Source organism: Hydra viridissima, unplaced genomic scaffold (assembly GCF_058129835.1).
Source record: "Hydra viridissima isolate aposymbiotic clone 2 unplaced genomic scaffold, HvirCarnegie_v1 scaffold_7, whole genome shotgun sequence".
Lineage (NCBI taxonomy): Eukaryota > Metazoa > Cnidaria > Hydrozoa > Anthoathecata > Hydridae > Hydra > Hydra viridissima.
In genome coordinates this window covers 11,418,175-11,445,917 of record NW_028324306.1, presented here as the reverse complement: position 1 = coordinate 11,445,917, position 27,743 = coordinate 11,418,175, and the positions used below count along the sequence as shown (strand labels likewise).

The 27,743-nt window shown below is 28.3% G+C and overlaps 1 protein-coding gene across 1 annotated transcript; it reads right to left on the bottom strand.

The window, feature by feature from the left end:
* Positions 1–26,689, bottom strand: LOC145185038 (protein unc-80 homolog). The gene is made up of 41 exons (XM_090092281.1): positions 26,596–26,689; positions 26,373–26,424; positions 23,711–25,162; positions 22,781–23,026; positions 22,348–22,695; positions 19,855–20,125; positions 18,974–19,632; positions 18,408–18,546; positions 18,212–18,320; positions 16,351–16,423; positions 15,695–15,974; positions 15,155–15,277; positions 14,675–14,775; positions 14,496–14,582; positions 13,259–13,342; positions 12,995–13,063; positions 12,704–12,742; positions 12,487–12,534; positions 12,278–12,368; positions 12,053–12,177; positions 10,994–11,077; positions 10,781–10,888; positions 9,022–9,066; positions 8,679–8,866; positions 8,146–8,224; positions 7,952–8,002; positions 6,303–6,365; positions 6,022–6,129; positions 4,444–4,560; positions 4,186–4,349; positions 3,874–4,055; positions 3,565–3,752; positions 3,387–3,466; positions 3,117–3,234; positions 2,678–2,717; positions 2,278–2,333; positions 1,846–2,107; positions 1,410–1,589; positions 1,115–1,216; positions 925–1,013; positions 1–831 (listed from the first exon to the last, which is right to left on the bottom strand). The coding sequence occupies exons 1-41, from the start codon at positions 26,667–26,669 to the stop codon at positions 25–27; spliced, it is 7,581 nt and encodes a 2,526-aa protein (XP_089948407.1). The 5' UTR covers positions 26,670–26,689; the 3' UTR covers positions 1–24.
* Positions 26,690–27,743: the final 1,054 nt, after the last annotated feature.

Below are 27,743 nucleotides of genomic sequence, written 5' to 3'. Positions count from 1 at the left end.
CTTGATAAAAACATTTTTAAAAAATCATATTTGGGACTCATATCTTGAATATTTATCATTATCACCAAATTCCTCATTTGCTTTTGTGATTTGAATGTTTTGATCAGATGTCTTCTTCAATTGTAATAAATCTAAGTTTATGGTAAGTTCAGGTAGATTTTTTCTTTTAAGTACGCGTGAACGTGAATTTGTTAACTTTCGCTCTTTGTTGAATTCTTTCTTTAAAATTAAGATTGGCGAACCTACTGAATCACAATTACTAAGTTGATCTAAGTCTGAATGGGGTATCTGATGTTGATTGGTTGATTTAGAACATATAGGTACTGACAATGACGAGTCTGAGTCATCTGAAAAAGGTGGATCACTTTCTAATCCATCAATTTTTTCAGAATCTTTCTGTCGTTTGAAGACTTTTTGTTTAGTTCGTCTAGACATATTTGCAAACGGGCGATGAATAGAAGATGACCTTTCTAAACATGGAGCCACTCTAAAATTTACTTCCTTCTGAGTTTTATTTTGCTCTTCTGTAGGCTTAGATACTTGCTTAAATGCAAGTTGACTTTTTACATGGTCATTTTGAATATCACTTGGATATTCAGAACTATCAGTAAGTTTTTCTTGCTTTAAAAATTTATTAGGTTTGCTTTTCTTGTCATCAGGGTTAAATTCTTGAAACACCTCACATGGTTCCTTAGAAAATGAAGCCAATTCTTTAAGTAACTGCTTTAAAGTTTCACCATGGCTTGGTGACGTTTTTGGACTATGTAAAGATGCTTTTATACGTTTGTAGATCTGTTGCAGGGACTCATCAGCAGGCTCTACATTCTCTAGCTTATAAAAAAAAGAGAAAGAAAAAATTAGTAAACATCAAAAAAATAATGATAATAAAGTAGAAGTAAAATGGCAAAGTAACATCAAAAATACCTTTTTCTTCACTGAAGGAAGTAGTGGAATATATAATGCTGTTTTATGAGTAATTGTAAAATCTACAAAATTCCACATTATCAAAGAGTCTAAAAACAAAAATCCAAAATATCATTGAGACAAGAAAAACACAAAAAAAGAGAATATCAGTGCCAGTGCCAATAGTTTTGCCAGATAATCAAAATGTTACCTTGATACTTATTCAAGTAAGATTGAAAAGCTTTTCTGACTGAGTTTCGATCTTCTTTTAATATAAATGAATTTGGGTGTATTATTGACAGTATTTTGAAACCTAGTTAACAAGAGAATTTTAAGCATTAAAATAATTATAAACCATTATTATTTTTGTTTTGATTGTTATAATTATTAGTATTTTTAATATTTCACTACTATCAGCACAACTATAATTAATATTTTTAAAATCAAATTATCATTTTTAATTATATTTTTAATTATACATAAAGTTAATTATTGCAATCCTGTACCAAGAAAGCAAACACCCAAGAGAGAATTATTTAAATCTTGTTCATGCAGATTAATAATAGTGAGAAGTGTAAATGGTTCAAAAAGTTGGTTGCTTCTTATTTTAGATTTAGGAGTTGTTAACACTGACATCAAAATTGACAAAACAAAGTGTATATCTTCTAAAGCCATTTGTGGATAATCTGAAAGAAAATATTTTGAAACATTTTTTGTTACAATAAAAAAAACAAATAAATAAACAACGCATGCAAAAAAAAAACAACATGTTCTTTTCACACGCAAATATTTTAGTCTTTTGAACAGTAAAATCTATTCATTTATTTACTTAAAGCTTAATTACAGGTTTCATCTCAGCATTTGATAATTTTAGCTAAAAAAAAAGAAAAAGATAACTATATTAGAAAATTTACTATAAATGTATTGAAAAAACACACTTACCACATCTTCTAGTTCCCATTCGAATACACAATGGAAATAACCAACATACTAAAAACTGTTCGAGCTGTTTAAAATCACATGTCTGAACATAGGCAGAAAAATTTTGTTCCAAGTTAAAATCAATAGGACTAATAAAAAGCAATCGAGCTGCCAGTTTAATGACCAAATTACTGAACATAAGAAAGCATGGAGACTTTGTGTTGAAAGAATCTACCAGCTGATTTTCCCCAACAATAATACGAACACATGAAAGTAACAGCAACTTCAGAAAAACATTAAAATTCTTACAAAAGCATTTACAAAAACGTCCCAAATTACAGATTTTAACATATATTATTTATTTAAACTCAGAAAAAAGGACTCAAAAGTAAAATTTCATCAAAACTTTGGTTAATTAAATGTCTTTTAGATTCCAGATAATAAAGAATTTACCTTTATTTCAGGAACTAATGCTAAACTCTCTTGCTTTTTGACAGTTAGATAGATGCCTAAAAGCATTTTATAATCAAGAAAAGTGTGAATGTATATATTAAAGAATGATTTAAAGCTTTTTATTAAAAAACAACAACAACAACAAAAAAACACAAAAATAAAACAATTTATAGCTGTTAGGAACAATTTAACTAATTATTTTTACATTTGTCACTAAAGAAATCATAAATATTGATTGTTTTAAATCATGAAAATATGTTAAAAAAGTTTAACACAATAGAAATCTATACTTTAAAATTTAAGTGTTAGTTTGTCAATGGTTGTTATTACAAACAGTTAGTTCAAAATTTTCAAAACAATGTGAAAAAATGTTTCAGGAAACGAAATGTAATATAAAAACCTTTTATAAGAGACTGCAATCCATCCCATTGAATAAATTTCTATAAACAACAATTAAAAAAATTTTTGACAATGCTTGTAATAGCAGACTGTTTGTATTAGTAAATAGTTTTTAATAGCAATTTGTTTTGACAACATGTCAAATAATGACCCAAATTGGCACAAGTTGACAAATAACAAAATAATTAGAAAAAGAGATAAAAAGAGAGAGAGTATCTAAACTAAATCAACTTGAAAAGAATTTGTGAACACTTTATTAAAATCTGATGATTTTGTATCAATAAAAATCTGCAAGAAAAATTATAGTTAGCAGTTATAAGTTGTGCAGTTTGAATAACTTTTGAATATAATGCTGAATCTTACAAGATTGAATAGCAAATAAATTGTTTGATGAATAAATTGAATAACAATAAAAAAAAGAAGCAAAAAATAATGTGTACAAGAAGATCTGGTCGTTTTAACATTCTTGTGAATGTTTGATTGATTTTCTTCACAATTGATCCAAAAGGAATCAAATACTCAGACCAATTGATTAAAGGCATGGCTTCCAGTAAAAACCTAAAATGTAAAGCTTAATCACACTTATCTCACAAAAATTAGATTCTAAACAACTGAAACAAGATGCAAAAAAACTGTGAGCCCAAAAATTGCAAAACAATTCACAACAATTTTTAAACTAGAAACTCTAAATTGAAAACCAAAGGTCTTACTTTATGAGGCCAATATTGTTTAGAACATCATGATCATATAAAATCAAGTTCAGCATTGAGTTGGCAATATCAAGCAAAACCTAAATAAAATCTAATTTGTAAAAAAAAAAAACATTTTTTACTTTTATATATGTTTGAGTATTAATACATGTGTGTATGTGTGTAAAATAATGCTTACCATAGCTTGGTCTTCAACTATAACAGATTTAATTGATTGCTTAGTATCTTGCTGTAATTGCACATAATGATCAGTAGAATTTAAAATAAAATCAGATGCAAGGGTAAGCAATACAGTACGTGGTTGATAATACATATCAAGGGAGCGACGCTCTTCAGATTGAACTGAGGTAATTTCAATTGGATTTTCTACAATTACAACAATCTATAAAAATTTAAATAAAGCTTTGCTTTGATTTTTTTTCACTAATTTTTATATTTATTCATTAAAAGAAAACAACTTGGTGTCAAGTGAATAAAAAAAAGCAACCTCCAAACATTGAAACCCGCTCAATTGTGTGTTCTTCATTATCAAGAATATCAACACGACTGAACATTTGTCGAAAAGATGCCATGACTGAACGAAGTGAATTCCATATAAGATTGGTACTTTTAGCAATCCCTACCTCACTTGACTGGTTAGAAGAAACACTACTTTCAGCATGGTATGGGCTAATAAAAAATTAAATTTACACTCTTTACAAAACTTCAAAGATTGTGAACTTTTTGTTGTTCCAACAGCAAAAAAAATCAAATAAAAAGCAAACAAGGAAAAAATTTTAATTAACTAAATTTTAATTACTTGCAAAGGAATGTATTCTGATCAATTATAGTAGATACATATGTTATCAAAGACTTAATCTGCCTTCGCTCATTCTTCTTCGCATGTTCAATATCAACTGAACACCGCAAAGTTGCCAACTCCAGGTGTTTCAAATAACAAGGCAAAAGCACAGATATAACAAACTAAGAGAAAAGCAATCAAGAGACACAATAAAATATCAGCAACAAGCATTTTTAAAAGCAAAAAAAATCTGTAAAAAAAGAATACTTCACATACCATCATTTGAACTGCTCTGCTGGATTCTGCTTTGTAAGCAATTATTGTAAGGGCAAGGCGTAGACTAAGATCAATTTTACTCGATGAGTTATTGGCTTCATCATCAATACAGTACTCCTAAAACAAACAATTTGAAATTAGGCTTTTTTTTAGCAAAAAATCCTTTTTTAAAAATTTGTATACCTTTTCTTTATACAAAATTTTTAAACCAGTAACCAAAAATTTCCATAAGACTTTGTTAATTATTTCACCATACTACAATATTTTATATATTTCATCAGTATGCCCTCTATTTTAACAGTAACTATTATGCCATCAGTTACCATTCTTCTTCCTATCTCATTTTCATTATTGAATATTTGAGCAAGACCCCAAAACAAACTTGGTTTAGAAAATTATACACATGTTTGTTTTTAATCTAATAGATATGAATATGAAATGTTACTCTTCATGCTAAAAGAACACACAAGAAGATTATTGAGTTTTTCAAGCTATAAAAAAGCTTAGTTTACTGAGAAAAAAAGATTTATGATACTGCAGAAACTCAGGAGACATTCAGCCCCTTATGTAAAAAACATGCCTGCCACTGCAGCATAATAAGAGAAGACTTTTATCACCACAGTTACTGCACAAATTGACCAAAATTATTGCAAGCCCATGCACAACATGGCCAAATAAATAAACATACCCACATCTCCAAAACAGTCATAGATGACATGGGAATGAAATTCTATGCCTTAAAAACTAATCAGCTTTGGACAGATGCCATAAAAGAGACATGCAAGGTAAAAGCTGCTGCATTGCTAAACAATCTCAAACTAAAAACTGCTAGGTTGATAAGGTTCTTAAGCTTTAACCAGGACTAGAAGTTGAACAGAAGAGATGACTGCTGAATATGTAGGCCAGAGAATGTATACATCCTGCACATTAAGTTCCCTGTTTCATGTTAGCAGTGAGGGTTATATCGTCCCACCACACTTTTTCAAGACAGGACTCAGGGTTAACACAAACAGCTACATTTATGTTTTGAAAATAGTCATTAAACTTTGGATGGACTCCAAGGCAAATGAGAGAAATGTGTTCTAACAGAACTCCATACCTGAACACAATAGGGCAAAATAACTCAGACCTGATTTATGTAAAATATACAATTACACTTTTCACCTGACTTGTAGCCCCCTAGCTCACCAGACTGTAACTCGCTGGACTTCTATGTGCGGGGCTTAGTTGAGGCAAAGGTTAGCAAAGTCCCCCATAATACCATAAATACTATCAGGACAGCTGTTACTGAAATAATTGCACAGTCAGGTCCTATTTAAAAGCTGTTGTGGGCACTGGGAGTGGTCATACTGAATGATGGGCAAACTAATTATAGTGCCTTTGTTGTAACCTATTTCTCAAAGAAACATTCATAAAATAGTATTATTTTAACAGTAAGTTTTTATAATCTACAAAGAATACTTTAGGCCTTTCTGTTGAAACTTCAGCAACAATAATTTAAAGAAACTTGAGAATTGAAAGTCAATACAAATTTATTTTTATAAGTATTTCAAATGAAAAAAGAATAAAGTTACGAACAGACAGCTTAAGAGGTTTGCTTCCTTGAACCAAAGCCATAATGTCCAGAACATCAGGCACATTTCTGTCCAAAGATTCAATAAGCGAAAACAAGCAGCTGCCTGGAACCTAAGGTATAACTCAACATTATTTTATTTTATGTTCCTACTAGGTATATAACAACAGTGTTATATAACAAGATTATATATATAACAAGAACTAGGTATATAACAACAGTGCAAATAGCATCAGTACTGATGAAAAAAGTAAAATATGTTGTGTTTTCATAAAATAAAACTTACTTGTTGTAGTGAATCATCTAACATATCATCAGCAATCACAATAGGAGCAGCACTTGCAAGTAACTATTTTAAAATGAACAATAGCAATCATTTCCTTTTTTTTTTTCCTTTATTTTCTTACAATTTTTTTCTCCATACTACTCCTACATAATTAAACCTCCAATATTTCTTGTATAAAATTTAGTTTAGGAATATATATATATATATATATATATATATATATATATATATATATATATATATATATATATATATATATATATATATATATATATATATATATATATATATATATATATATATATATATATATACATATATTCAGCATAGGTTTACATTCATTTCATAAATTTTTTTCACTCATAAAGTAGTTGTTATTTGACTTCCATACCATTAGAACTCTATTGAAAATAGTTGTTACAGATTTTAGAGAGCTTCTAAGGTTTTAATTATCTAATAGAGTCCTTTTAATACCACAAGTAACCAGTAGTCCAGAGATGACTTTATGGCTATAAACTTGAATTTTGTCGCAAATACTCATCATTTCAGTTCCTGGTGGACAGCATCAACCGCATTTAGGTACAATACTATAGTATTTAATACATGCACCAAATCATTCTTGGCTAATTTTCAAAGACTTGTTAAAAATGGTTTGTAGGACTTCAGGTTGATGCAGGATTTCTTAGTTGATGCATCAACAACATTTTGTTGATACTCATGAATGGTATATAGATGTGACACATCTTTCATACCTATCTTTTAAAAATGATCGTATACACTTCTTTTGCCCTGATTCCATCTATATTTATACTTTGCCCTTATTCCATCTATTGTAAAAATATCACCAATAATATTACCATCAAAACAGCACCATGACACTTTTACATCCATGGTTTACAGTCAGCTACATGGTTTCATCATCTCTTCACCAACTTAACTAAAAAACTACTTTTCTCTGTGAGCCAATACATATACAAATCTACTATTACCAAGTCACAGATGGAAGTAGTTAGTAATATAGGTCAGATTGGCAGTTTACACCGTAATTGAAACAGTTTAGGTGAGAAAATGTAAAATGTAGCCTAATATTTACAAGTCTAACAAACTTGTAACTGTGCAACAGGGGACACAGGAGAAGTGAGAACTAAAACTTTACTTTATTAAATTGATTATCAACTTGCAGTTGATAATTAATTTCATAAAGTAAATTTTGGCAAATAAGATCAAAAATCTCCAAGCAAATGAAATCTACTATATCACTGGTTATTACTGATAAAGCAAATACTGCTAGCAAATAATGTTTAAAGCCAATCACCAGCTACAACAAATACTACTAGTAGAACAACAAATATTACTAGAAGAGCAGCAAATACTACTAGATGAGCAGCAAATACTACTAGTAGAACCAAGTTTAAAGCCACTTGACAGCTACAACAATCTTTAATTCATCAGCTGCAAGGTAATCTTTCAACCCACTCACCAAAACTCTTTTAACACAATTTTTCTTAGTTGAATGTTTGCTGACAAGAAATATGGCTTCTGTATTTTTCTCTGCCCTTTGTAGTAGATTTTGTAGCCTACTAAATTTCAATATCACAAAAATAAAGTTAAATATAAAATGGCAACAAAATGAAATTATAAAAATTTACCTGTAATATGAAAGGACATTGATGTGTTATAAACATCTGAGAAACTGCAAACTGAATAACATAGAATTCATTATTTTAGATATAATATAAGTGAGTTGGAAACTAGTTGTTTAAAAAAAGTCATTAGAATAATAAAACAATAACATGGGAACATTTTCTTAAAGAATATATTGTAAAATTCTTCTTTTACAAACCTCAATGGCCTCTTTGACAAGGGTGTTGTGTGATAGGTAGGAGTAAACTTTTAAAATAGTTGGAAGGATTTCTAAATAACTAAAAGAAATTGACTATAAAAATTGCTATTTTTGCCATTATGAACTTTATTTTATATTACAATTATTATCAAACTTTGTGAATGATTAAAGTAGAAACTTTTTAAGTATTGCTAATTACAGATTTATGATAATTAAAAGTACTGTATATACTGGTGTATAACCCACACTTAGTTTAAAATTAAATATTTTATTATTAACCAATTATTAATCCAATGTTTTTCATGTTTACCTGATTTTCATGTTTGCATGGTTGAGTAAAATTCCATTTTAAATCATTGACCCAGTAATAATTGACCTGCACCCCAAACTTTTGCAGATTTTTTTTTAAAAAAAGTGTGGGCTATACAGTGTATACATTAACTATTATGCAAAAATTAGAAGTAAATGTCATAGCTAAATAACCTCACAAAAATCAGTTTTAGAAATATGTTACATGAAACAAAATAACGTACCCATCAACAGCAAACATTTTTGAGTAGTTCAGTGAGATGTTGATGTAAGCAGCAAGTGCTGATCTTAATATAAGTACATCTTCAGCATGCAAAAGAAATGCCCCATTAACTGGGTCAATAAATAAATAAACAGGATCTTCCCAATATGTTTTTGAAACTGCTAAGACCCCAAGCAAATTGCTTATCAACTAGATAATAAATCAGTTTTCTTATGTAATGCATGAAATATTTCTGCTAATAAAAATTTAGTACCTTCCTTTTCCTTAAATTAAAACAAAAACAAATGAAAAGGATGTTATTTACTTATTTTATTTAATATTGGATTTGCCATTATTTGACATACCTTTATCCAGTGATCTTTAAAAACGATATCAACATCAAAAATTGCCTGCAAAAAAACACACAATGAATACTAGGGTTTCATCTTTTTAAACTCTATTCTGAAAAAATATTTCCTGCATCATAAATTGAAGAACTTTTGCCTAAAAACAATTAGATAAGTCCTAATTTTTCTTAATTTAAAAAAATGGCCATCCAAAAACCAATCAAACTAATTGTATATCTAATATGATTGCTTCATTGCTCTTACTTGGTAACATTTCCTGAAACATTTTATGACTTATCAGAACATTCCAGAACTTTCTTGAACTTTCAACAGCTGTTTATAACTTTTTATAGCATTCTAGTACTTTTCTAAAAGATTGTAGAACTGTTCTAAACTTTTCAGAACTATCTAGAATTTCAGCAACTTTTTAATTTTCCAGAGCAATACAGAATTTTCTAGAAAAAAATTGAAAGGTAGATATATATCTTATACTTGTGTAACAGTTTACTTTAAAGTGTTGTTGTCAAACAAGTGAAGTTATTTTCTGTGTTGCTTTAAATAGTGGTACAGAATGCCGCACAAAAAAAGTGACAAAAAAACAAGGATATCTAGACCAAGAATCTGGTTTAATTTCAGCAGTCATAGAGAAAAAAAGGAAATGTGCCTTTAAAAAAATCATTACTTGAAGGAAAATGCAGAATACAATTGAAGACATAAGTGGATGAAGGCGCTATGTCGCAAAAATACAAAATTCCACTTTTTTACACAAATAAAGGAGTTAAGTAACGCTCTTTCACATGAACATAATGACATCCACTGTGAAAATCGTATTTTAGCACATTTTTGTGCGGTGTCATTATGTTCATGTGAAAGAGCGTTACTTAACACCTTTATTTGTGTAAAAAAGTGGAATTTTGATTTTTGCGACATAACGCCTTCATCCACTTATGTCTTCAATTCCAGCTTCAAATTAAAGGATGATATCAATTTCTTGAAGCAGAAATCAAAGGCAGAAAAAAGCGCAAAAGAGAAAAATTTCCAAAGAAGTAACGATACAAAGGAAATTTACATTATGTTACAGATCACGTAATACAAACAGTTTGAAAAGGTATTGAAGTTTTAGAATAAATTTGTAAAGAGGGGAAAATATGATGCTCTGAATGAACTTTTTGATGTTACAAAATTTAATGGTCAATGGTTATCCACTGAAAACAAACAACTTTACCACCAACAAGTGAAAAGCAAATACAAAGTAGGGTACTCAGGTAAAGTTGCAAGTAAAGAAACTGTTTACTCTTCAAAAAGACATTGATTGCTGAATCACCCTCAACATCAAAATTAAGATTATGATCATGTATTTAATTCTAGCAAATCTGCAAATCTGAAGAAAATGAGGGTATTTATTCACTAACCACAAACAACAAAAGTAAAATTGCAATCAATTAGGTGACATCCACAGGAGTATCAACAAATATAACTGCTAAAATCTGCAAACAATTGTCACATGATGGCATTGATATTTCAACTCCAAGCAACAATTTTCAAGTTAATATTCAGAAAGGTTGCTAAATTTAAAGGCTGAAATGATTGAGAAGCTACACACGGAACACTGGTCCTTACATTTTGATAGTAACCACATTTAGGAAAGTAAATATCAGGTTGGGGTACTTAAGAACCAAAAAGAAATTTGGCAACCTGCATTTAAAAGCTAAAACTATAACTATAGGTGTTGAGAAAGTTTTGAATAACTGTAAAATTAGTTGAATATAAAATATACCTTTCCTGCTTCTGTGTGTAAACTACATAAATCAAACTCAATATCAATGACTTTTCGAGGAAATGTTGGTTGCTGACATAGTTCATTAAATAAGAAGACAGCAGATTTCTATTGAACAATATCACTTATATTATTAGATTTTCATATTTCAGATAAATCTTTCCAAAAAAAACTGCTAAAAAGCAGTTTCTAATCAAATAAAAAGCTAAATACTTTTTTATCTTTATTTGGAAGAGCTTCAAACATTGATTTAGCAAGAAGTAACTGTGCAATCTGAAGTTGCTTGCTGGTAAGGGCCTGAAATGAATTTTAATATTGAACAAAAATAAAGTAACAATTCAATAGACAGTAGAAAAAACAACAGACAATAAATGCAAAAAAAGGGAGTTAACAGACAATAAAAACAAAAACATACACATTAGGGTCAAAAATGGTGTACATACGCCTTACTCCTTTTTATTTTTAACTTAGGAAGGAAGAAAGATATTGTTTTTTTTTCTCTCAGATATCTTCCCCCATAATTTCTACTAGGCATAAAACTGTTCTCTAATACAAATTGTTTGAACTAATACAAGCAAGTAAAATTTTTGGGCTTAAGTTTAAAAAACTTAATATCGCATTCTTATATAATTTAGGCCAATCTTTTCATAAGATTAACTGATAAATTCAATAATATGTCACTTGCCATGAAAAGAGCTTTACTACATTAAGAGTATATTCCCATTTTCTATACTGTGAGCAGAAATTGAAACAAGTATAATGCATGCATACATTATTTTAAATTCATGAAATTTTTCAAACTGGATTTTAGTTTATGTCTATATATAAAGCAACTTAATAACAATATTTTTAATAATAATAATAATAATAATAATAATAATAATAATAATAATAATAATAATAATAATAATAATAATAATAATAATAATAATAATAATAATAATAATAATAATAAAAATAATAATACTAATAAAAATAATAATAATAATAAAAACAATAATAATAATAATAATAATAATAATAATAATAATAATAATAATAATAATAATAATAATAATAATAATAAACAATTAAATAAGTTTAACCTCAGGATCAGTAAAAAAACTGGTTAACTTAAGATTAAGATCATTTTTTCTAACTTAATTCAAAGATCTTTTTTTCAAACTGAGTATCAAGATTATTTTCTAACTTAATATCAAGATCTTTTTTTTCTAAAAATACTTTGCAATAGTGCTAGAAACCTAATTTAATAATTTCTGAGATTTTATGTACCTGCTGCTGTCTCTTCTTATACATAAGCTGTTTGTCAACTTTTTCCAGTTTCACAGTAGGGCAAGGATGACCTCTTTTATACATATAAATATCTCGAACTCTGTCCTCATTATTCATAACAAATCCTGATTAGAAAAAAATCATTAAAAAATATCTAAAATAAGGTTTTTTTTTCTGGAGATCAAGCTTTTGAATTCATTTAAAAAAAAACAGGATCCAGGATACCTGAATGTTTGTCAACAAGCCATAAATCAGAGCTGTCATCAATATGACAAATGTCTTTGCACATGTTAAGCAACTGTTGAAATGTCATGTCCTGCATATTTTAAAAACTAATATAAATGAAATTACTTTGTCATCTACAGGTTTATTGTAAACTATTTGGAAATTAAAAGTTTTAATAAAAGAAAAAAAAAGTAACACGAAAAATTTACCTCAAACACATTAAACTTTTCTTTAGTAGGCATTGCAACAACAATTTCCTTTAAAAAAAAAAAAAAACAATTTAAATTATCCAATCCATTGGATTTTTATCTTAATTTTCTACTAAAGTTTGAGTAGGATTATGAACCTAAAAGCATTTTTAGAACTTTTATGTGCTACAAAAACAATTTTAAAATCTTTATAAACTTAAAAACAAAAATAAAGTACCTTTACACCAACAATGTTTGCTGTCATCATGATAACGTGCTAAAGATTTTAAAAAGTTCATACAGAAAAAACTTAATAACTTTGCATTAATGTGAATGATTAATATCTATAAATTGTTCAACATTCTTTCTGAAAACACATTCTGTTGATGTTTTGTTAAATTTTGTTAAACAGTCTATTAGATAAATGTAATCTAAAATTTTGGAATATATTGGCGTAAGCAAGAATACATCTGTTAGAAAAATATGATTGCAGTTTAAATACATTGAAAATATTTTGATTATTACTTACATCAACATGTTCCCTTCGCAGTATGGGCTTCATTGTTGTAAAATGAACTTCTGGAACACTGGGAACAACCTATACCAGAAACAAATGTCAAAATTATTTTAACCTAAAGAAATGAAATGTATAACATAACTGTTTTATACAACTAATAACAGTTAAAGAGACGAATTGCATAATGCAACTTAATCACTAATCAACTGATTTTAACAAGTAAATTTTTACAGTGTTTGAATGTTAAAAGTAGTAGGGTATAAATAAAACATATACCTCCCATAATAAAGACATCACACTAAAAATTCTTTCATGAACCATTTTCTTATTAGTCCGATTGTGATATATTATAACTCCAATCTTTAAAAAAAGACTTTTATTAATAAATTATTTCAGGGTTTAAAATCTTCTAGTTTAAATTTGTTACATTTCCAATACAATAGCATAGTTATCATACTTAACATAATTACACATATAATTAAACATAATAAAATCACATTAACAATATTAGTTCTGATAACTTAGAAATATTGAGTCATTAAAACAATGTATATAATCTGAGCAAATTTGTAAATAAATGTAAACTTTATTGTAATGTACAATATGGCCAAATTATATTTTTATTTTTACAGTATTATAAAAAAGGTAAAAAATAGTCTAATACTATTTCAGGTGAACAATAAAACTTAAGAATTTAACAAAATTTAATTTTAACTTAGTTTAAGTTGTATCCCAAATATTTAAGTCAAGAAACTTATGAACATTAAATACCAAAAGCTTTTCAGAAATAAAATGTTCTTTTTTCTATCTAATATATAAAGCCCAAAGTTTGTATGTGAGTATGTGTGTGTGGGTGTGTTCTTTATACAAATCCACAATTTTGATCCGATCATCACCAAATTTTGCACACAGTTCTAATTTTTCTCAGGGAAGGTTTAAGACCAGGTTAGACCACCTCGGACTCCATGTTTAGGGTGCTTATGGCTGGAACTAAGTTCCAGCCCCCTCAGACCTTTTCTTGCTCCCAGCAAGGAGGTGATTATGGAGCTAATAATTTGAACAGTTTTTACCAACGAAAACCAAAAAAATTGTAAATACATGTGTAAGCAATTTTTTATGAAAATCTTGAGGGATATTTTTGGAAAAGTATACAGTATAAATGAATGAGAAAATTTGTGAAGACGTGTTTGTTGCAAAAAAGCTACATTACCACAGTGTAGTTTAGTTCCAAAAACATTTCTGATTAATACAGTAAAGCTTTATATCTAATGGCTGGAAAACCCAGCGCATTGTACTGGGTATTCCAGCTAGTATAAAGTAAATGTTAAAAGAACCATTTTATTTGCAAAATGTCTCCTGTCCACTAAAAAGTGAGATTTTTCAAAAGTTTTGCAAAGAGGACAAGAGACATTTTGGTATTGGAAATCTCTTATGAAAGTTTTATGCAGACAATATTCAGATTTAAAATAAACAACATCAAGAAATATTCAAAATTATTCAAAGTTAAAATTACCAAGTTATTTAGCAACAAATGAGCAGCATTTGGAGGTAATAATGGGAAGTGAAACAGTAGCTTACGCAAAAGTAAAACCAATTCATCCTGAATATATAAAAAAGCAACAAAAAAAAAAACAATTTAAAAAAAAACAAAAATATACTTCATACCTTAAGTTTGGATAATAATTTACAAACCTGTTTATCAAGTCTTGTAATTTTCTCAAAGATTTTTCTGAAGAATGTTTCTGGATAATCAACAAGACATCTCCATACAATTTGTCGAGCTAGAGAACTTACTAAAATTTAAAATTTGTTATTTCAGTTGACTTTGTATTCGATGAAACTTAAAATTTCCTATTTATAGTAACTTTAAAATAGTCACATTGTTTGAAATGATTAGGAAAAAAAATTAGTATTAGTAGAAAAAATAGCATTCAAAGAAAAGTTAGTGTAAAAATTAGAAATTTTATTTTCATGATTGGATTTATTTTTTGGTTACCGTCATTTGGTTACCATAACAACTTTCTATTTACTTTAAACGTAATAAAAATTTTCTATTTATCTCTTTACAAAAATATTTTAAAAAACTTTGGGGTTAAGAACTATTTTCATACTGAAAGACATTCTTAAATCAATTTACAGAATCAATATTCTAAAAGGTTGTTAAAAAATCACCTGATTGGTTTTGAGAAGGACTTAATGAAGTATCATCAAGTAATCGAATAAGGCTGTGCATTGAAAGGCTCATTGACTCAGGGAAAAAAGGTTGAATTTGATAATGCATACTTTGTGAGTTCTCTAAATCAATGCAATAAAAGCATTAACAAATTTTATGAACGCAAAAATATACAAACCATTTAACTGCAAAAATTGTGTTACCTATCTATAGATTAAAATAGCTTTTGACCATTCAGTACCACTGAATAAAAACTTAAGAGTTTATGGTCTAAATATTTTTTTTTTTTTAAGCTTGTTTTTTTAGCTCTTTTCTTTTTATTCACTTCAGACCTATTATTTTAAGTAATCATTTTTACTGCAAAAAACAAGACAATATAATTATATTGAAACCTGTGCAAAATTTTATTATTCCTTTTTTTTTTTTTTCCCTTGTATGATTACCAATCCCAATCCAATAATCCAAGCTGATAAAAATAATCCAGGCTGAAAAAAAATATTTAAAAAAACTGCTTAAAAAAATTTTTTTTTTTTACCTACCTTCTTCATCTTGAACCATCTCATAATCAAGGGATGATTGGAAAGAAAATGGAACTGTACTTAGAGGAAACCTCTCACGCAATCCTTTTAACTTCGCTGCTCTTTTGTTTTGTACTGCTTCACCTTGCTTATTACTATCTGTATAAAAATCTTCATCATCAGAAATATCACAATAAAAACTGTTTGAAGTGGCTGGTACCCATGGAGCATCTGGTACAATATCAGGTACTTCACCAATTCGGCGGCTTGGCAAAGTATATTCAACTTTTAACAAAGGTATCTAAAAGCAATAAATTTATTTCTTAGAATCCTTTTAGGATTTTTCTTCTCCTAAAAATATTCAGATTTAATTTCATTATAAAAAACAGGACTTCATAAAAACTTTGGCAACTAAAAAACAAAAAGTTAAGATGTAAAGAAGGGAAGAAATAGAAATAAGAAAATAGAAATAAGAAAACAGTAATAAGAAAATAAAAAAAATAAAAATAAGAACAAGATGGTAAAAAAATAAGTTAACTAAAAACTGGATTTTAAAATTTTATCCGAAAAAAATTTCAACATATATTTATATGTTGAAATTTTTTTTGGGTAAAATTTTAAATTTCAATAAATATTTAAACTCATGCTGAATTCACTTCATATTGTGTTTAGTATACCTTTTGTGAAAACTTAGCCAAATCTTCTAAGTGATCATAAACTTGATATTGGTTACTCCAAAGCACACCAAAGCTAGAAAAAAAAAGAAAAAAAAAGAGTAATAGCATTGTGGTTTACTTTGATGCATCATGATAACCTGATTTATTATAAAGCATCATAATATCCTGATTTTAGATTTAAATTACACAATTTTAGAAATAGTAATAATTTTACGTAGGGTGTTAAAAAATGCTTACTTCCAGCTAAAAAACCCAATTCTGAAAAGTGCAAAAAAAAAAAAAATTTTTTTCTGAAATGGAATTCTGCTTTAGTAGGATTTTTGTTCCTGTTTCATATATTCAGCAGAAAATAAACACTTTTATTGACATTGTTGGTTCATTCTGTTGCAGTTATGTTAAATCAATATTTAAAAAATAATTTAAAAAGTTGATACATTTGTTCAAAAATGCAAAATGAAGCGTATTTTGGGTTAAAAAACACAAACTATAATCATCAGAAAAATCTTCAGATGATGGTAATTGGCTTTCTTGTTATCATCTTATCCTAGATAATGCAGATTTATCTTTATTTATCATATATTATCATTCTTAACAGTGAAATCTCCTACACTATGGTGAAAAAAAAAATCATTGTGATGTATCAAAATAGAAAGTGATAATTTTTTTACATAGTGAGCTTGTGTTTTGTGATAACATTTAAATATTGAAGGCTGAATTGAAAATTGAACATGTGGCAATTGTTCATTAATTAATCAAGATTTAGATAAAAAGGGGTTCTTCTGCATAATGTTAATGATTTGACATTTACTCCAGTTGTGTGTGTACTAAATATGAAAGAAATTGAAAGCGCTTTAGATAAGTCTTAAATACTTATATATTGTAATAAACTGTTAATAATTATAATAAACTGTTAAGTAATCTTAAAGTAATTGGAATTCTACTTTGCATGGTTACACGAAATATGGCTATTTTCTATACAAATGAACATTAAATAATGAAACTGTGGTTATAGTTCAGACTCTAGAGCTTCATTATCAAACTGTTATTCCTGCTCCAGCTCTAGAGCATCATATTCTCAAACTGTGATTCTAGCTTTCTGCTCTTTTTTAAAAATGTTGTAAATAGTGTTTTTTCAATGTGCTTCTGTGCTGCTCAAAGTCATTACTTATAAGTTTACAAAAAGTATACTTTATCTTCAAAAATATTTTCCTAGCAGCAATTACTATTTGTTTAGCAATGGAAATGTTTTTAAAGTAAGAAATATGGTTGTCTCAAGAGATGTTGAAAATTATATTTTAACGTACTAAAAATTGTTCCAAAGGCAGCAAAGGAAAGGGCTTTGCCATAAACTTTGATATTCTGAGCACAAAAAAGTTTATGCAGAATAAGGCTAACTTGTGAACTTTATTGAGAACAAGTAATGAATTTGATCCAAGCACTGAAACAAAAACAACTAGAATGCCAGCAAATGATACAGGGTTATTTTGCAGTATGGTAATGCTCAATCACATGCAGCAAAATCAGGCAAAGAAATATTGGAGGCACTTTAATTAGATGTCTTATTTTAACTATCATATTCACCAGACAATTTTCTTTCTAATCATCACTTGCTTTTCATCTTTTAGAGTCTTTGAATGTTTAATTAGGTCTTTTAGAGTTGCACTTTCAATTTGAATGTTTAGTTAGGTCTTTTAGAGTTGCACTTTCAATTTTAGTTACTCCCTTTTAAAATTGGAGTGGGGTTGGTGGGGAAATGAAGTTTAAAAAAAAAAAAAGCTTTTTGAGCATATATCAGTGGAGATAAAAAAAAACAATTTATTTCCTTAAAACAGTCTTTAAAGATTAAAAAAAAAATTATTACCTAAGTATAGCTTTTATTCGTTGTTCAACTTCACCAACAGAAAACTGCTCCAATAAAAAACTCCCAACATAGCTACCCAAACGGTTTGCACCCACCAAAAACAAACTTGCTGAAAATAATATAAAATCACAAAGTTTTGAAATAATTAAAAATAACAATTAAGATAGTATATCAATAATAGAAACTAAATACACACCTGCAGCTGACTTCATGTGTTGATCTGGGTAGAGCAACATCTCCCATGCCAGTGTAATTGTTTCTTGAAGCTGTTGATTATCCATCACTAAGATACCTTTACAAAGCACTTGAAATGGAGCTGCAGCCAATGATTGAGCCTTTAGATAGAAAAAAAAGAACTTAAAATTGATATACCATTTAAAAAAATCCAACAATCAATTTTGTAAAAATACTGTTTTTTTCATAAAAACTACACTCAGGCCAAAGACTTAAGTGGAGAATGGTTTGTGAAGATAAATTGCTTTACAATTAATTAATTGTGTTCTTATTCAGTTCTTGTTCACCTTCTGATATTGATCCCTAAGCTTGTTGCAGGTGATCTGGATGGAGCCATTAAAAAATTTGTTTAATCTGTAGTTGATAACAAGTAGTTCCAGGTTATCCAGGACCAGAGTGAAGAATATTTTGAAAAATATCATGCTGAATTGATTACATATTTTGAATCAATTTAAACTATACTAATTATATTTTGCTTTTAAAGAAAATTATTCAAAATAACTTAAAATATAACAACTTTATAAATACCTTTTCTTTAAAATAGTTTGTCCATGAATTCCTAGTGTTTTTTGCATGATTAAAACCATCATAGACACTTTGAAAAGCATCTTGTAACTGAGTTGACAACTTAGCATGTTGCACAAGACAATCACGATGACAGCCTTCAACCCCATGATTGCACAAAAAATTTATGGTTTTATTCATTTTTAAAACTGTGTTAAGCCAAGAGAAATGGATCTCTTCTGATGCATTTATGGTTGTAAAAGGGCGAAAAGATTGCTTGTCAAAAGAAGGTGAAGAAGTTCTACGAGAAAATGAACGAGCATTTTTAGGACTTCCTCCAAGTAAATGACTCAAACTAGAACGCTGCTTTGTATTAGATGAAGGACTAAGAGGAGCTTTATCAACTACCACATCATTTAATGATAAAAGATGGGTCATTGAACTTTTGCGCCGTTGAATTCCTTTTTTTAAAGTCAAAGCAGAAGAGTTTTTTTTTTGTAATCCACTAACTGATGGCACCAGTACTTCTTCAGCATTAGATTGAGCTGGTTGTACATGTGAGTCATAATTAGGTGGAATCATAACAAAGGTTTCACGCAAGTATGATGTTATCTCTTGTAACAATAAGCATGCTGCAAAGCGTAAGGATTGAGGACACTTAGATGAAACAAATGATATTTGACCTACACGAAAAAGTTAAACATGCATTTAAATGATTTTTTTTATTTCAAAAACATTTTAATTTTTCACAATAGTCTTAACATTCAAACAAAAAGAGAAGATCATATTAAAAAAAAAAAAAAGTAAATACACTGAAAAAATAATTTTCATTTACTTAAAAACCAAAAACTTTATACTTATTGACACATAAAGCAAACACAATTAAAAATGAAAAATTAACAAACCTTGATACATCAGAGGAATATCATCCTTATTCTTCAAATTGAATTCTTCACTCTGATCTTGGGCAATTAGCTCCTCAAGTTTCTTACCAATAGCAACGGCCCATTTGTGAAAAAGTAGGCCTGCTTGGTGTTTTAGCATCTCCGCTGTGCTTCCATAGGGAAAACCTTTTGTAAGCTTGCTCATAGATAAAGGCCATATATCATGGTTACAGCAGTGCACAAAATATGCTAATTCAAGAAGATAGCAAGCTCTTGAAACAACAGGTGCCTCCTATATGCAAAGTTGTAATAATAAATATGTTTAACTCTAGAAAATATAATCACTAAAAAATATAAGATTTTAGATTTATTGTAATTTTTTGTGAAAACATGTTAATTCCCACAAAGGTGCTTTTTATTCAACCCTCAAGCTTACATTATTAGGTATATAATAATGCCAATATTACATTATTAGGTATATAATAATGCTGTTATATTTATTAGAATTTGTCATTATTTATATGAATATTGTAAATATTACAGTGTCAATACCATGAGTGATAATAAAATAAAAATGTAATATTTATATTTATAATAATAATAAACTTCATTGTGGTATGTAGTTTAAAATGAATACTTGAAGCAAACTTGTATCTTCTAAATTAAATAATTTCTGAGCCTTGTGCTATTCATCTGATTTCAAATGGGGAAACCATATGCATATTTTGTATTCTCTATTATATTCTTAAGCAACCAATGCAACATGTATCACCATCTGCAATTGAACAGATCATCAAAATCAGAAACATAGCACCCATACCAATATGTCACAGAGATAATCCATCAGCAAACTGTAAAAGCTGTGAAGGGTTACCTAAAACCCCAGTTGCACTTCCTGCTTTACTAATACTTTCTCTACAGATCCTGTGGATCTGTAGAGAAAGTATTAGTAAAGCAGGAAGATTAAAAGGCCCAGTGCCTGAGAGGAAAAAGAAATAAATAGCATGTGAATATTTAGCACAAACTCAAGGATTGCTTTCAGTGATAGTGATAATAGCAGTAATGAGCCTAATGACAATCAACAATAATAAAAAAAAAAATTGCTGTTGCATTTACAAATTCTATTGACTCTCAGAAAAAGAAGTTGAGTAACAAAAAAATGCTGCACCCCAATGCTGGAACTCAAAGCTGATGACAGCTCTTTGTGGGAATGAACATGGTGATTGCCTTCCAATAATTATGAGCAGCAGCATTGTAATCAGTTGTGGGAAAATCAGACAACTGTGTTGATAGAAGCAATAAAAAAGTGTAAGGTGTAAGATTGCATAACAGGAATGCAGTTCCAGCCAATACATTATAGAATTATTGACTAGAGCTACATTTGGAGAAAGTCTTGGGTTAAATTCTGGGTTACAGGTGAAGCTGTTCAAAAGATTTCAAATTGGTCCTATTTCCAGATCAACTATTTGTCAAAAGTTATTGACCAGGTAAAAATAGAAAATATAGGATTTTTAGAAAGGCAACTGCTCAACAAAACAAAAGTTTGTAATAGCCTCCTTGAATATTTGGAGCTTTTGATAATCAAATTCATAACTTTATGACTCCTGTCAGAATGAATCATGCATTGTGGATGTTTTGCTATCAATTTAAGCTTACAGTCTACAAGATGGATGTTTTACAAGCAATTCAAGCTTACAGTCTAAAAGGAAAAAGGTCTTCTCCAGATGTGTCTCTTTGCTGCAGTTACAAACTAAAGACTTGGTTTATGCCATTACTGCCACCCAGCTCACCCCAAAAAGATCGATATTTTTTGTCAAAATTCATCTCACCTGAGTTTCAGTTTTTTGTTTTCCCTTCTATCAACATTGTAGCCTGGAGGAATTTATGTCTCCCAATACAACATATCTTACAGAGATTGAGTAGTTCTGTGAACATCCTAACATTTGATTGAGAGACATGAGGTAAATAGAGAGGACTAAATTGCAGGTCTCCATAAAGTTCATGATCTACAAATAACATATGATATAGTAGAGCGCGGGGAAACAAAAAAGCCCAGCTTCTGCTTTAAGCTGTTGCTGATGATTGCTGCCAATATGACAGTTTCAAAAAAGTGTAAAAAGTAGTCAACTTAATAGTAAAGTTCAATTGAATAAGTGTTTTACAGTTTCACTTAGTGATACATATTAAATTTAATTTATTGATTTTATTGCTAAATTTTATAGATATACAGACATATATCACAATTTACAAAACTGATTCATGCTTGTTGCTTATGTTGAATATATATTGTCTCAAAAATCAAAATTGTGGGAACTCTAAAATTTGATGGACTTTTAAATAAAAAATTACACCATGTCTTCAAGTAACAATTTTTAAAGCTAGGACATATAAATTTAGGAAAAATAATATGTGCTTGTTATTGCCCTATAAATTAAAAAAATTTTTGTGGTTTTTTTATGACCCTTTTTTTTGTAGTTTTTTATGTAAATTTTTTTTAAAAATAAACATACTAACCAAATCCAACATTGCTGCAATTATTACTTCGTCAACAGCACTTCCAGGCTCAGCAAGCTCTAAGAGTACTCTGACACTAACTAAACCTTTACGGAGCCCATTTAAATTCAAAAGTTTTCCTTTAGGTAGCTGCTGTTGGAACAACTTGTTATCTTGCTCATCAGAATGAATTTTATTAAGAGAAGAATGCTCAGACTTAACACTTATAGACAATGGTGGAATAAAGGAAGCCATTTTTGGAGAGTTAAACTCTGCATTTCCAGAAATTTTAGGTAGAGATGAAAAGTTACTACTTATTGATATGTCTGACTCATCGATTGTTTTTGGGTGCCATAATTTGATAACACCCTATTGAAGAAAAGTATAAATTACATTTTTTAAAAAAGGTTTTAAAAAATAAATAAAAATTCTCTAAAAATCACTAACAATTAACCTTCATAGTAAACTTTTTTCCATGTTGCATGCTTGATAGATCTGGCTTATTTAAGATGCTGCCTTTTTGGAGTGGAGATGATGCAATCTCTGAAGCTATATCAGACACAGGATTGACTTCCATTACTGGTTGTAGCTTTGATTTATCAAAAGATGCAAGCAGACCAGTCAACAAGATCTTTCGATAGATGAAAGGATACTTGAATCTGACAAATTTTGTAAATTTGACAACCAAACTCAAATATTCCTAAATACCACAAGAGAAAAATACATTTTAGATATTAAAGAAAATTAAAGAAAAATGAGAAAAGAAGAAAAACAAGAAAAGAAGAACAGAGACAATCTTAGTTTAACTATTAATTTACTTCAAATCCTAGTTTATACTTAATAGACATGTAATTGGTTATACTTTAACGAAGTTAAAATATAACCAATTACACATCTGTTAAGTATAGAATAGGATTTGAAGGATGTGTAATTGGTTATATTTTAACAAAGTTCAGTGACTAAATGTGTCACACTAAATGTGTCCCATTAATCTTTTTGTTTTCTCAGAAGTAATTTGATAATCTTCTAATTGTATGTGCAGTTTCAATAATAATTTTAATTACATTTTTCTACAAAAGAAGTAAATATATAGCAAAACTAATTTGAATCTTTCTAGAAAAGGTTTCAAGGTAAAAAATAAATTTCAAAATTTTAATAAACTTTTAAACATTAAATAAAAGGTGTGTGTGTGTGTGTGTGTGTGTGTGTGTGTGTGTGTGTGTGTGTGTGTGTGTCTATATATATATATATATATATATATATATATATATATATATATATATATATATATATATATTAAAAAGAAAATTTTTATAAACTTTTAAACATTGAAGAAAGTTATTTACTTTTAGTGGAAGAAAGCTTACAAAAAAAGCTTACTTACAAAACTTGATGATAAAAACACTTTGCTCCAATCATTTGTCAGTTTTAAACAAACTTGTACTCCAATCCATGAGAAAACCATTTTCTCATTTGAACTTTTCATCTCAAGATATTCAGGTTTGCTTAATAAATCATACTGATCAGGAGCTATATCCTTACGATCATTATGGGTTAATGGAATATCTGAAACTGAATAATCAATTTCGCAAAAACCAATAAGTGAATGTAAAAATGAAATTAACTCTTCTGGTTTTTCAGATTCAATGTATTTCTTAAAATAAAAAGTTGAAAAATTGCTATCAGATAAAAGAACTCTGTTAAAATATTTCTGCAACAATACACGATAGTTGCAATCTTGCAGTCCTCTGAAACTATTTTGACAACCTTTTTCGCAACCTAACATTCTAAACACAGCCAAATAACAATTCAACATTGACCCATGATGGCTGACAAGAGAATTATGAGTTTTATCTTGGTGTAATAAAAAGAGTTCAGAAAGAATAGTAACTAAAAATATCATATTTCCAGTCATTGATAATAAATCAGTTTTTTTAAGAAGAATCTTTACAACTCCCAATATATATACCCAAGAAAGCTCACCATTTTGATTTACCAAGCCTTTCAATGATTCTGGGACTGATTCATTAACTATAATGTTCTTAAACTTTATTTCAGGTGGAGGAGTTGATGAACCACCTTGGTTAATTTTAGAGGCTAAAAAAAGATCAATAGAAGATTCCACTGTTGATACTGTGCTCTTTTTTGGTTGTACTCTTAATAAAAACTCTAAAATTGGACAGTTTTCTGAGTTAAACCCATTGAAATACAATAACTTTTGCAAATAATGTTGCAGGTACAAAATACCCCATCTATAACCTTGCTGGTTCCAAGTATCTAAAGAAAGCACTTTTAAAACAGCTACATCAAAATAAGTTGCAATAAAACTGTGTTCATTTACAGCAACAGTATTGTCTTGCTGACTTTCATTCTTCTGTTCAGTTTGCTTGGATCTAACAACAGGCACAGCAAAATAGCACTCACGAGGACAGTAATGATTCCATAGTGCTGGCCACAGATACAGTCCAGATTGCAAACTAAGTATTAAATCAGATTCATATAAATTGTGCATGTGAGGTATAATTGTTTGTACAAAGAGTTCAATAACTGGTAATGAGAAAGAACTTTTGTCCTCAGAACAAACATCAGCAGACTCAAGCAAAACCCAGTGAAGAGTAGCAAACAGTTTTGTCACAGAAGGTGAGAGTTTGTCAGTGAGTCGAAGCTTTGGTCTTTTTGTTCTCTGCTGAAGTATATTGGAGCAGCAATGTATGACATATGGTAATGCTCCCTTCACAAATGTCCATCGAGATATTGATTTAATAGCAGAATATACTTCTGGAAACCTGAGTTTCAGTTCTTTTGTTTTTCCTTCTATCAGCATTCGTTCAAGAGTCTTAAAAAAAATAAAAATTTATCTTAGCCTAACTTTTTTTGCTTTACTGTTTTAAAATTGTTACTTTTTTTAGCTGCTGTATTTTTTGACTGCAAAAAAACTAAAACAAGAAAATTGAATATTGTAACTATAAGAAGATAAAATTTCCCAAAAACTTTTAAAACATTTTTAGTATGATGAATGACTACTTAGTCATTCATCATACTAAAAATGTTTACAAATGTTTTTTATTGGTTTACAAGTCTCTTTAAAGAGACTTGTTAATCAATAAAAAATATTAGAACACTCAGAACTATAATTGAACTTCATGTTGCAGTCCTAACTCAGGTAAGTCATCTTAAAGTTGCAAACCTCAGAATAGATTAGTTCTCAAAAATTGTCATAGAATAAAATGCCACTATCTCCAAAATAAAGCTCACTACTGTAACTAAAAGTTATGCCAATCAAAAAATATATCACTCCTTTCACCCAAAAGCACTTATATTGACCACTTTTTGAAAGATAGTTACACAAGTTTTCTATTAGATAGTCTGTATCCAGTAAATTCTTTTTATTTCCACCTAATACTTTCAAAAAATGCTTGTATTAGCTACTGAATTAATAATTTTTCTTTTTCAATATTTTAAAGTTTGAAGTTATTTTTATGTATTTTCCAAGTAACAATTAGTGACAAGAGGTTGGCATGACAGTGGAAAGTGGAAATGCCACCAGCAAAAGAACCAATATACATTAGCAATAATAAATTACTTGATTCAGATAAATTATATTCTATTTTGTAATTTTTTTGCTTAGCATCTCAGTTCGTCACTATAAGCATTTCTTTTGCGCCATTGACTATTTTCCCAATGCAAACTATAACTAAATAATATTTGCTTCTTTTAAGCTTTTTTTGGAAACAACAGATCACAGCCACAAGAGGAATTAAATTCAACAGGAAAAGCCTAATAAGAAGCTATAAAAATTAAGCTGAAAATTGGTTTGGATGTTTGTATGAGGAGGAAGGTTTCTCTTATACTGTGGCATATCAAGTTTGCAACATATTTTATACACATGCTCTAGCTGATTTGATAGTTTTAAAAAAATGTAACCTTTCTGACAAGAAGATTAGAAGAGCTGCAAGGAGTTAAAATGGAACTTAAGAATAAGTTATCTAAATAGGTCACAAATTGTTAGAGAAACAAAAATTGTTAACTAAACAATTGATACTTACTGTACATGCAAATTCATATTTTCCATGTTCTAAAGCACTTTTGAATGCACTTCTATAAAAACATCCAGATGAAATATTTTAAAAAGAAAAATTATGCAATTAGAATTATTGAAGACCTAAATTTTTTCATCTTACATTGAAATACTTTTATTACATTACATTGAAAATCTCACATCATAAAGGTAAAACCAATGATTTACAAACAATGTTAAATTTAACTTACCCTGTTTGTTCCCATAGATACTCCTGAAGTTTTAGAGGTAATAAAGATTCAGTACTTGTCTCACTCAATAGCATTTTAAAATTATTTTCCTTTACTTAGTGAAAAAAAAAAACTTTATTAAAATAACAAGTAATTTTACTTAATTTTTTTTTTCAATACATACATACATACATACATACATACATACATACATACATACATACATACATACATACATACATACATACATACATACATACATACATACATACATACATACATACATACATACATACATACATACATTTTAAGAATTACATTTATCCAACATAAAAACTTTGAGTTTAAAGTTTATCATGTTGAGTCATTTTAGCCAAGCTTTATATAGTTAATATGTATATCTGTAATTTATGACCAAAAAGAAGATGATTAAAATTGTTTCAAGTCTGGAATATTAATAAAAAATTTTGATAAATTATGCTTCTTTAATTGCTTTTACATTATTTGAGTGATTTCAATTTCCTCTGACCAACACCTTTTTTTTAATGAACTTTGAATTCCAAACTTTTAATTTATTTTATAATAAATTAAGTTTGGAATTTGGAAAAATTTAATTTATTTTCTATAATTACGTTTTTAAAAATAATCATTATAAGGGTACAGAAAAAAACTCCAGCTTATTAAGTGAAAAACTAAGGTATATATATATATATATATATATATATATATATATATATATATATATATATATATATATATATATATATATATATATATATATATATATATATATATATATATATATATATATATATATATATATATATATATATATATGTATGTATGTATATTGTTGACCTTAGTTTTTCACTAAATTAGCTGGAATTTTTTTTTTTTTTTTTTTTTTTTTTTTCAGCTTTTACCTGCATTGTTTTTGTTTTTTGTTTTCGTCTCCGTGTAATTCTCTTTAAAATAAAATAACATTGTGTAGTTTACAGAACAACTATGATAAAAAGTTTGGGTGTCTTTCGGATACGCGCATAAATTGACTTATTTTTTTTAAGTCTCACTGTTCTAAGTTCAGTTTAAATGAACTTCAAAAAAATCAAGCTTTTTAATTTCAAATTAATAGATTCCTCTATTTAAGCTAGTTATTATAGCTACTCAAG

Coding starts and splice junctions, on each gene's coding strand:
- LOC145185038 (XM_090092281.1), bottom strand. CDS start 26,669: ATGCTATTGAGTGAGACAAGTACTGAATCTTTATTACCTCTAAAACTT. Junction 2,108..2,277: donor CATTAGTTCCTGAAATAAAG/GTAAATTCTTTA, acceptor GTTTTTCTGAAG/TTGCTGTTACTTTCATGTGT. Junction 1,590..1,845: donor AATGGGAACTAGAAGATGTG/GTAAGTGTGTTT, acceptor ATTTTCTTTCAG/ATTATCCACAAATGGCTTTA.